The sequence below is a fragment of the Halyomorpha halys genome, unplaced genomic scaffold (genome assembly GCF_000696795.3).
Source record: "Halyomorpha halys isolate HHAL.00 unplaced genomic scaffold, Hhal_1.1 Scaffold367.1, whole genome shotgun sequence".
Taxonomy (NCBI): Eukaryota; Metazoa; Arthropoda; class Insecta; order Hemiptera; family Pentatomidae; genus Halyomorpha; species Halyomorpha halys.
In genome coordinates this window covers 381,035-391,994 of record NW_027115775.1, presented here as the reverse complement: position 1 = coordinate 391,994, position 10,960 = coordinate 381,035, and the positions used below count along the sequence as shown (strand labels likewise).

General features: G+C 34.9%; 1 protein-coding gene across 1 annotated transcript; it reads right to left on the bottom strand.

The window, feature by feature from the left end:
- Positions 1-301: 301 nt before the first annotated feature.
- Positions 302-4,600, bottom strand: ND-13B (NADH dehydrogenase (ubiquinone) subunit ND-13B). Its single transcript, XM_014422356.2, has 3 exons — positions 4,480-4,600; positions 1,411-1,572; positions 302-585 (listed from the first exon to the last, which is right to left on the bottom strand). The coding sequence occupies exons 1-3, from the start codon at positions 4,495-4,497 to the stop codon at positions 412-414; spliced, it is 354 nt and encodes a 117-aa protein (XP_014277842.1). The 5' UTR covers positions 4,498-4,600; the 3' UTR covers positions 302-411.
- Between the last annotated feature and the right edge of the window lie 6,360 nt (positions 4,601-10,960).

The window sequence follows — 10,960 nt, the reverse complement described above, 5'->3', positions numbered from 1 at the left end:
TCAACTTAGCTCATTTTCTAAGGTACTTAACTTGACATAAATAAGTGAACCGCCTGTATAACAAACTCGGCTGACGTAGTGTAAAGTCAAGTATTATAAACTAAAAAATTAATTAGGTGCTTAAATACCCCTAAATTCTGGACATAAAAAAAAGAGGCAAAAACAAACTATAGAAAAGTTAAATTATTAAGTATTAACCATTTTAACATTAATCATCAATGCCTTATAGTATGGGATGTAGCATTGGGTTTTTCAAGGAATTTAAAAATAAATAAATCTAATTCATTTATAACAAAAAAAATAATAATAACAACAAATAAAACATTTTATTGGACACAGATTTTCTAAGACATAAATAATATTAATTTCTAAAATTTTCCATCAACAGACATTTGTGTAGGCTCTAGCAGATTATTTCGTAGGAGGCCAAGTCCACTGATTTGGAGGAGGAGGTGCAATTAGAGGTTCCCAAGGTTTGGAATAAGCTAAATTTCTAATTAATCGTAATTCATTTTCAGCTTGGATTATTAATTCTTCAACTTGACCACAATTTATCTGTTGTTCAATATCAGCGGGAGTCTTTGCCTACAATTCAAATCAATGATTTAATATATCACTCACATAAACAAAAGTGAGAATCATGAAAGAAAAATATAGGTATATAAAAATAATTTATGGATGAACCCGAGCAGAATATGGAGATCTTTGAGAAAATGTGGAGATATAAAGGGGGCAGGGGGTACATTGAGCAGATAAGGAAAGAAACAGGGAAATTAGGAATCTCAAGACGAGACTGCCTTAAGAGAGATGAATATAAGGAAAAATTAAGGAAGATAAAGGTCCTTGTGGGTGCCAAAGAGGTGAGAAGGGGAAGAATATGGAGCGAGGAAGGAAGAAGAGTGCAGTCTGAGAGAATGAAGAAGAGGTGGGAAGAAAGGAAAGGAGGAGAATATGTGGGGAAAGCTGGGAAGAAATGATATTCGCGTGGTCTATAAGGCTGTTTCATGTCTAAAATAAAAAAATAATTTATACAAGGAAAATACCCACAACAAATGAAAATAGCAATTGTGCTAATTAATATATTGATATTAATTTATAAAAAATTTAGGAGACACTTTAAAAACAAGACCATTATTTTTTAATGATCTCACATCTTACGGTAGTGAAAAAATAAAACTTTTTTCTAAAAAATACTTATTGTTTGTAATAATCAATAATTAGATCAGTTCATGATATGATTAAGTACTGGAAAGTAAACAATATTCTAATCACTAGTTATCTACAGACTTAGAGAGAATTACATTATCCACAAAACCAGTTCAAAAATATTGCCTTCAAGACAAAATGCATGGTACAGTTTTTAGACATTGAAACAGATTCAAATTGATAAATAAATAAAAGTTTACTTACACTTTGTACTAAAGCCATTCTTTTATTAATAAGTTCTTCTGTATTCTTTCTATAAAAAGCTTCTTGAGGAAGCTTTTGCAAGGCTCTGAGAATTTTTCCATAAAGAAGGGTCAAAGATCGACTAGGGTCTTTAGATACTGCAAGCCCAGTTAAACCAGTTGTCTGTAAGAAACAAATTATAGTTTACTTTAAAAAAAAACAACTAGCATTTGAAACATTTCTGATCTACTTGAATTTTTCAGGGAAAAAAAAATCATTTAAAAATACACAATATTAATTAAGCAGAACAGCTAGAACCAAATTACCTTCATTCATAATAATTAAAAAAATCTATTTCAAATTTTTTGTTTTGTTTAAAAACAAGTTCTAGGCGTTGTTTTTAGTTGGTTTGCCTTCCTTGCTAATAGAACTACAGGGCACGGGCTTAAGTAACTGCTGCAGGTTGGAACAGTCGTGTTTTTTTGCCGGGCGTGAAATAACAACTGCACTACTCGGTAAATATGCAAGAAATCAATCAAGGTAGTGGAATCTGGAAAGAGGGACTGAATCTGAAAGGTATTTGAATCACTGTGCACCAAGTACTAGTGGAGAGAAACATAACGCAATTAGACCAACACATGCTCAAATGATTGGTAACCAACCGGTTAGCAAACGTGAGTATGCTATTATTTTAGATTGCATAAAAGGAATAAAACAAAAAATGTAAGTTGAAGCCTTAGCTGAATTAATAGATCCACTGACTATAAATTATACTTCACGAATATCAAACAATTCACCTAAGCAACAAAAACCAAGTCGATCATTTATTATCCCATCACACATCACTAAGCATTGGAGAATATTCAATTCAAATAAGGCGCTTAGTGAACCCCGCTAAGCGCATTATCTTATCGAACGTTTGCCCAAGCATACCTCATGCGCTAATCGAAAACAAACTTAAAAAATTTGACATAAAGTTATAGTCCCCAGTTACCTCTTTAAAAGGAGGCTATCTTGGACCTAAGAGCAGCCACATAATGACTTTTCGGAGGCAAGTCTTCATTCCTCCAGAAGATATATAAACTTGCCAAAGTCGATCAAAATTTTACATGAAGGCCTTACTTTCTGTATCTTCCTTTCTGAAGATATTTTAATTTGTTACCTATGCAGAAAACCTAGACATTTTGCTGCAGATTGTGCAGAATCGGTGCTGGAAAAGCCAATAAAGCCATCCTCAGTAACACAACTACACTTAATGATCAGATTCTCGGACCTGTAGAAATTAGTCCAAAACTTCAAACACATTTATTGGTCCAGCAAATCACATCTTCTAACAATACCAAAGACAACCAAAATAGTAATTCAAAAAACAAATATTAACAACTAAATTTTCAGAAAATTACTCCGAACACATAACAAAAAAGATTTACAAAATTAAATCAAATGAACTAGATTGATTTAACAAAAATTGATTTCAAATTAGATTCATGATTTAATATACTTAGATGATATTTTAAATTAAAAAAAGAAAATGAAGTAACAAACAGTTGGCACAATTGTTAAGTCGCAATATGAGGTATATGAAGGTCAACCACAAACAATATCTAGCCAACTTAATTTTGATTGCTGTGAGCTGTTAAGAGAAATCCCAAGAGGAAAAAAAACAATAAAGAACAGTAGAATAAATAGGATTATGTATAGATAGACTTATGGAATCATAATAAACATTCATAATGTTGTTAATTAGTAATTACTAAGGATAGAAAAAAGGTAATTTTTAGAGAAGTTTAGATAGAAAAAGAAAACTTAAATCTTAAAATTTATTTTAGCAGATGGGCACTTTTACATACAGTTATATCCATTTTAATCCAAAACACATGAAAGAACTGAGAGGAAAGTGTTAGACCTAGTTCATAACAGAACACTAATTCAAGTACTGGCCCACATGCAACTTTTATGTAATATAAAAATTGTAAAACTACTACATGAGAATGTTCGAAAATGATTTTAGATATGTAATTTGCTAATGTATACCAAAATAAAGAAATCTTTAGGATACTCAAAAAAAGATATTAAAATTTAATTAAATTAAATTTTCCATTAATCTAAGTAACTTAAGTTATAAATCATTAGTATTCATTATAGGTTTCATGAACCACATCTGGGGACTAAAACTCCCATTAAATTTTATATATTTAATGACACAACTCGATATTTTAAACATTAAAATAGTGATAAGGTCCTCAAAAAATGAAGTCCATACCATAAAAATAAAAAAAAAATAAAAATAAAAAATGACTGTTACTTAATATGTAAGAGAATAAATAATTGAAAACTGAACGAATCATTCCAACTATAATGTTATATAAAAAAAAACCTGAACACAAATTTTTCAAAATTTTGAATTATAAGTTATTAGAAACCCTAAAACTTAAAAAAGGGTGCATGTATACCCTTGCACTTAAGCCTCTCATTGGCAGTGGGTACTAGTGCACAAAATGAGCTCCAGCGGTGGGAAATTCAAAATACCTACTAATACTACAATAGTTACAGTTTTATAACTGTCAACTTCCACTAGCTATGCCCCACTCAAAAGAGATAAACAAACACCCAAAAACTCTTTTCATTGGAGATTAAGTCTATATTAACTTGTAGCAATCCTAAAAGTGGGTTTTAAAACTCTTGTTACTGAACCTTGTTCAACACACTAATACTGTCACAGTATTTATGTTAAGCCATCATGGTCATATGTAATAGGTTGTCCATAGTCCAGCTATAATAAAACAGAAGGTTTAAAGTTCAGCTAATAACTCAACTAGAAAGCTAACAATCAAAAGTCCTTTCTAGAAAATTCAATTATAACCAAAATGCATAGTAAAAAACACTATTCCTGTCTCTAAGATTAGGTTTCATGAAGCTAAAAGATTTCTCAACAGACCAAACTAGTAAAATGTCAAATTTACTACTAATGGTAACTTAATAGTAATAATTGGTGTTAATTAATAATATTCTAATTGATGCACATAATAAGTAAAAGAAATAACATAACGGTGTAATAACAAATACTTGGTAATATTGAAAAAGAATCACCTTTTTTAAGACATTCATTTTACGCCAGTGAAACCTTACACTGTGGGAAACCTGAAGGTAACCACCCAGCGCCAAAGACGTAATTCGCTAAACACTAAATAAGAATGTCTAACTGCATAAGATGACACCTGATACCATCTTCAAAAATTATGGGTCACTCTCAAATAAACTGTTACATTACGTAAATTAATGAAAAAAAAACAACTTAAAATTCAAGATTTTTTAAACTAGTCTTTGCCTCTATATAATTGATATAATATTGACCAAAAGAGTAATGCCTGATTTGGTTTGCGAGTATAACGATTTTTCAGTTTTTTATAAATTTTCAAAAAGAAAATTAGGTTTCGTATTATGTCGTAAGAATTACGCTATGAAAAACTTCTTTTGGTTTTATGCAAGTTTTTTTTCGCATCATTGCCGGGTAGAACAAGTTATCTTTAATAGATGGACTCCCGATGATCAAAATAATTACTTTTACTTGTCCGTAATAATCCACTTTTTTTTCACTATTTTAAATAAATAACCTCTGTAATTGGCAAAGAAAAAAAACACTTCAACTCAAAATTTGAGGTTTTACCTTTTAAATAATAGAGAATCCAAAATGCTATGATGAAATTGGTCTTAACAGATCCTCCCTCGGCCCAACACAAAGGTCTCAAGAACCACCGTTTAGGAACCACTGAGTAATCATATCTAAAAACAACATAAAAGAATAAATAAAAGTAAAGTTGGCACAATAGGTGTTTTCATACATTCCATAAGGTATTAAGTTTTTGGAAACTCTTCCGCAAAGCCATCATATAACGGACAACAATCAGGTCTGTCATAACATATGACACGTGGTTCCTGACAAAAAAAAAAAAAAATATATATATTAAGGTGTAGGAAAGAAAGATCCTTCGAATGATATTTGGACCAAAAAGAGAATCAGGACAAGGAAGATTCAGGAAAAATCTAGAGTTAATGGAGATTTATGGTCAACCCGATAATGTGGTTTGGCAAGAATCCAATACCTTGACCATATGGAAAGGATACTACAGGATTGCCTGCCAAGAAAACTTCTGTATCAAGTATGGTGAACGCAGGGGCACGTCTGAGTTGGCTTTGAAGACATAAGTTAAACTTTGGGCGGTTGGAGGTGGAGAAGACATGTGGAATCCTTACCATCAATCATATCAAGTAGCAAAATTAATAATGCTGGTTTTGTTGAATCTAAGATTCTAAAGTTTAGGGGAAAAGATACCACAGGTCATGGAGTTATGACATTATTTATTGAACACAGTAACAACACGGAACGGAACAATAGAAGATACACTAACTCGTATATACAATGTATAAGGTTATACATGAAATGTAGTCGAGACAGTGTTGCCACAGATCCACAAATAAATTATCCAACACTCTCCCTAATTGCGGATTCCTTGGCACTTGATACATTCGCTGAACTTGTCCACATCAAGCGCCTTTTTTCACGCTCTATAGCATCAACCCACAACTGATTATCCTGACGAAGTAACTCATCATCATAGGACATCGGATCTGACAGCTCGGACCCAGTTGAGGGAGCTGAAAAAGTTACAAAATCGTCCAGTGTAGCTGGTGGTCGCCTGTTTCTCTCAAGTCTTGTCGATGTTGGTTGTCGTGTTGATGTCAAAACGCTCGTTGGTGGAACAAAGTCCGGGTCATCATCTTCAATGCTTGATAGTGTTGTGACGACCGCTGTCAGACTGTATGTCTCTCTCCGAAGAATCATCATCAGTCGATGGCTGTGATTCTGTTGTGTCGTCGAAGCCAGAATTAGAATTTCCTCTTCCAAATTGGATTCCTTGGGAAGGACATAGAAGTTTTTATCGGTACCTTCGGAAGTGTTTTCTAGTAATGAACTGCCCTACTGATTTTCGGAGAATGTTACATCTCTTGATACGAAGGTAATTTTCTTCTGAAGGTCATATAGCCTGTACCCTTTTATGTCTTGACAATATCCTACAAATATGCAAGGCGTAGATCTGGGGCTGAGTTTATTTTCCTTCGGTGTAGGAATGTGAGCATATGCCTTACAGCCAAATATTCGAAGATGTTGAAGAGCAGGTTTCTTAGCTGTCCACACTTGTTCTCAAGTTGTAACAACAGACTTGCACGGTGGCCTGTTCAAAAGTAAACGGAGGTTTTTTCCCCACGTGCAAATATCACAGGCAATGTTAGGTTTTTCACTAGAAATGTTGAAAGCATTAGAAATAGTACCCAACTTACAAAGGCTGTTGTAGTTCAAATACGTCATGCGTTGAAGCCACAGTTTCATCTCACATTTAGTTAAAAATGCAAACGTAGAACTAGCAGGAACGTCTAATTTAAATAAATTATTTACCAAACTGGCAGAGGCAATTAGTTGTCTCTGGCTATTGAATATTTTTGCTCCCTTGCTATTAAACACCACACAATGTCTTTGACTGATAATTTGACTCACTGATAGCAAGTTGACCTCTAGTTCTGGAACATAATATACATTGTTTACATTTATTTTAATGAGATTATTACCTGAAATCATCACTGGTAATGAAATATCACCGACAGTATCTGACGCCATTCTCTCATTATTAGCGGCAGTGATAGATATTTTTTCAGCCTATCAGGAATTTGTCAACATTTCACAAGACGCACCACTTTTACAGAGGTGACAAGACGCACCAGTGTCCAGAAAAAAATTCAGAATTATCAGAGGGTCGTGTGGAAAATGCTGCAAACAGCGTCGTATCTGCACCCTTGTTCGGATTGTTTCCGCTCCTATTACCAGTTCCGGGTGAAGAATAGTTTTTGGCAATGTGTCCGTAACCGTTACACTGAAAACAGCGAGGACCTTTAAAAGGCTTCTTATCGGCTTTACCTTGCTCATATTTTTGGAATTTCTGAATTTCCTTATACTGAACTGAACCTCATTTGGAACTATGACCGTACAAAGTGGAATTTGAATCATCACAATTATTATTTTCAAAGCTTGATTTTACAATGGAAAGGTCTTGAAATAGTTTTGTTTTAACCGAATCGGCGGTTACCGGCGTACCAGAACTCTCAATGCCCATGATCATGGGTTCAAAACGGCTTGGTAATCCGGCAAGAAGGATTGTTCCAACCCATTCATCACTCACTGTAAGACCAACTGACGTTAACTTATGCGCGGTTGTAATTATCCGGCTCACATATTCTTCTACCAAACTACAGTCTTCTAGTTTTGTAGTTCTAAGAATACGGAGAAGTCCAACTCGTCTTGTCAATCCATCGTTCTGAAAAGCTTTCGATAGGTTTTCCCATCTTTGTTTGGCGGTAGTCGTATTTTCAATGTGAACATAATTCACCGGTTCAACCAATAAGATTTACTTGGAACGACATTTCGTGTCTTTCTTCTTGTGGGGATCCGTTTTTGTTGTTATACATTCCCACAGCTCCAAATCTTCTAGATAAGTCTGTACTGCGAATTTCCAGGGGTCGAAATTTTCTCGTCCCTTTTGACGTTCAACCGGTAGCGACTGGTGCTGAGACATGACGGATTCGCGAAACGAAAAATAACTATTTGGACGAAACTCGCGAATTTACAGTCACTGGGCCCATAACCTGTTGAATCTAAGATTCTAAAGTTTAGGGCAAAAGATAACACAGGTCATGGAGTAATGACAATATTTATTGAACACAGTAACAACACGGAACGGAACAATAGAAGAGACACTAACACGTATATACAATGTGTAAGATTATACATGAAACGTGGTCGAGACAGTGTTGCCATAGATCCACCAATAAATTATCCAACAGTTTTAAGTTTAAATAATTAGAAATTATCTGTCGAGGTGGGTTTATTTTCTTGATTATTCTCAATAATCAACGAAGAAAAAACTCCGTAAATTCCTACCTGCTACATACTTTCTCACTATCTGTTCCTTTTTAACAGATAGATTATTCAAAATAAATCACAATGGTTCCTATTTATCCCTCTTCTCTCAGTCCACTAGTGTTCCTCGAGGTAGTATCCTAGGTCCCATCCTCTACACAGTCTATACAGGTGACATCTCAACCAATCTTAACACTATCCTCATGACTTATTCTGATATCACATGAGTGTTTGCAGTCAATAATAACCCTTTAATTACATCCCAAACTCTCCAATCCCATATTGCAACCCTCCTAGAATGGTGCCATGATTGGAAGATCAAAATAAATCCCATCAAATCACCTTTACCCTTTGTTGTAAACCTACTGACTGACCTACAGTATCCTTTAATAATGTTACTTTTACACTTGTAGAACAGATTCTCTACTTTGGACTACATTGGGACAAAGAACTAACCTGGAATCCTTACACAAGACTAAAAAGACAAGAAACTGCACATCAATTTCGACTGTTACAATGGTCTAAACTTCCAATTCATTACAAAAGACTGATCTACATGACAATTATAAGGCCTAACTGGACATACGTAGTTCAGCTTTTAGGGCTCCAGTAAACCTTTGAATTTCTCTCATATCCAATCTTTACAATCCAAAATCCTCAATGCTCCTTACTTTGTCACAAATAAAATCATTCATAAAGAGCTTAGTGTTCCATATGCAACTGCTCCAGCCTGAACCAGATATCAATCCTTCCATTAAAACCCTCTAGTTTCTAACCTTGCTTCTCCTATTCCTGACAATCCTCCGAGGCATCTGAAAAGAAGATGGCCTCGAGACCTTCTAGTGTAGAAATATGATTAGAGTACATTAGATTAGAGTATATATAGATTTGCTACATACAATGGGTAGTTCCTCTACATACCTGTATCACTCCATTTTGAATTCATATCAAATTTACTTAATGTGTTTTTAAATACAGTAGTAAATAGCAATAAAAAAGTTTAAATAATGAATTAATGGATGATGACTCAAAGTTGTGAGAAAAAAATTTAACACTGTACTCAAACTTTAATTTTTTTAAGCTATGTTTTTAATAAAAAAAGAGATTATGAGTCATAAATAGAAAGATAACTATTTATGACTCATAATCTCTTTTCGGGAAACACTGAATGCTAAAACCCTAGGAGAAACCCATTCTTATTTTCAAATAACAAGGATTTAGCCTAACCATTGTCGGGGTTAGTCTAGGTCTTAGGCGCTTTCTCCAGCCTGATATCCACTTTACAGAAGGCCATCGACAAGGCGTATTCATTAGTAAGTTAGGAACGGCCGTGCCAGAGGATGAGCCCTGGAGACTGACGTAGGTAGAGTAACAGATCTAGTTGCCAAGATGAAGCGGAGACTAGAACTGTCAAGATGGGAGTCAGCTTACTAGTTGCCGAGATGAAGCGGACAGACTAGTAAGCTGATAAGGCTAGGTACAGCTCTAATTGCCGAGATGAAGCGCACAGACTAGAGCTGGGGAGAGACGGGATCAACTACACTGGTTGTCGAGATGAAGCGGACGGACCAGTGTAATCGTTTAGGATCAGGTTACAATCTTAGTCGCCGAGATGAAGCGGACAGACTAAGATTGCTGGAGAGGAGAGGAGATAGGCCATCATCTTAGGTATGCGTACATTAAAACAACTCTTGTGAGAATCGATTGGCAATGAACTTCTCTATCACAAATAGAGTGTACGTACGCCACCAGTGCTATGACTAGGCCTGGATAAGGCTGTGGATCAGAAGATCAAATTGGGGATTTAGAGCTCCTTGGCTGTGACCGAGAAGCGGTACATGTCTGCTTGAGATAGTTACGTGCATTGCTTTGGTATCTGTATTAATCATTCTGTTGATATTGTTAAGTGTTATATACAGAAATTATTAATATATAAAAATTATAATATGTCTTTTACAAAATAAAGTAATGTGTAAATTTGAGAGCTTCGGTGAGGCTCGAGGTGCAGCGCTCTGGTGAGTTGTGACTAAACTGCTTGCTCCCTCTCCCTACACCCTCCACTGGAACCATGAATGATAGACATTTATTTGGCCGAACAAGAATCCCATTTCATAAGCCTGGGACACAGATGTATTCCTTTGATCTTGCTGGCCTAACCTTGGTTTACCCAAACACACTAGTAGGGAAAAATACAGCAAAACATTCAGTTGAATAGTAGAAAAAATATGATAAGAGCAATTCTGTCACAATTTCGTACTTGCACGAAGAAGTAAATTTATTACCATTAGTAAAAAACTCCATGAGGTATAGATACTGGTGCCCTCCTCCTGTGTTCCTGCAAGGTTTGGAGACAGATGTTCTTTAACAGCGTTGTTGTAATGTCGAAAAACTTACCCTTTGGTTATCGCCCGTCTTTCCTAGCCTTCATTATCCTAGCTCTATATCATTGTTACCCACTTCTTTAAATTAATAACACTAAAAATGAGTGAATACACAGTATTGTGGCCTCCTGTGGATTCTTGGCAACCACCCTCAATGATCTTGAAGATAATATTTTCAGATGAGAACCAATGTATTACAATAAATAGTTATTGCAATGAC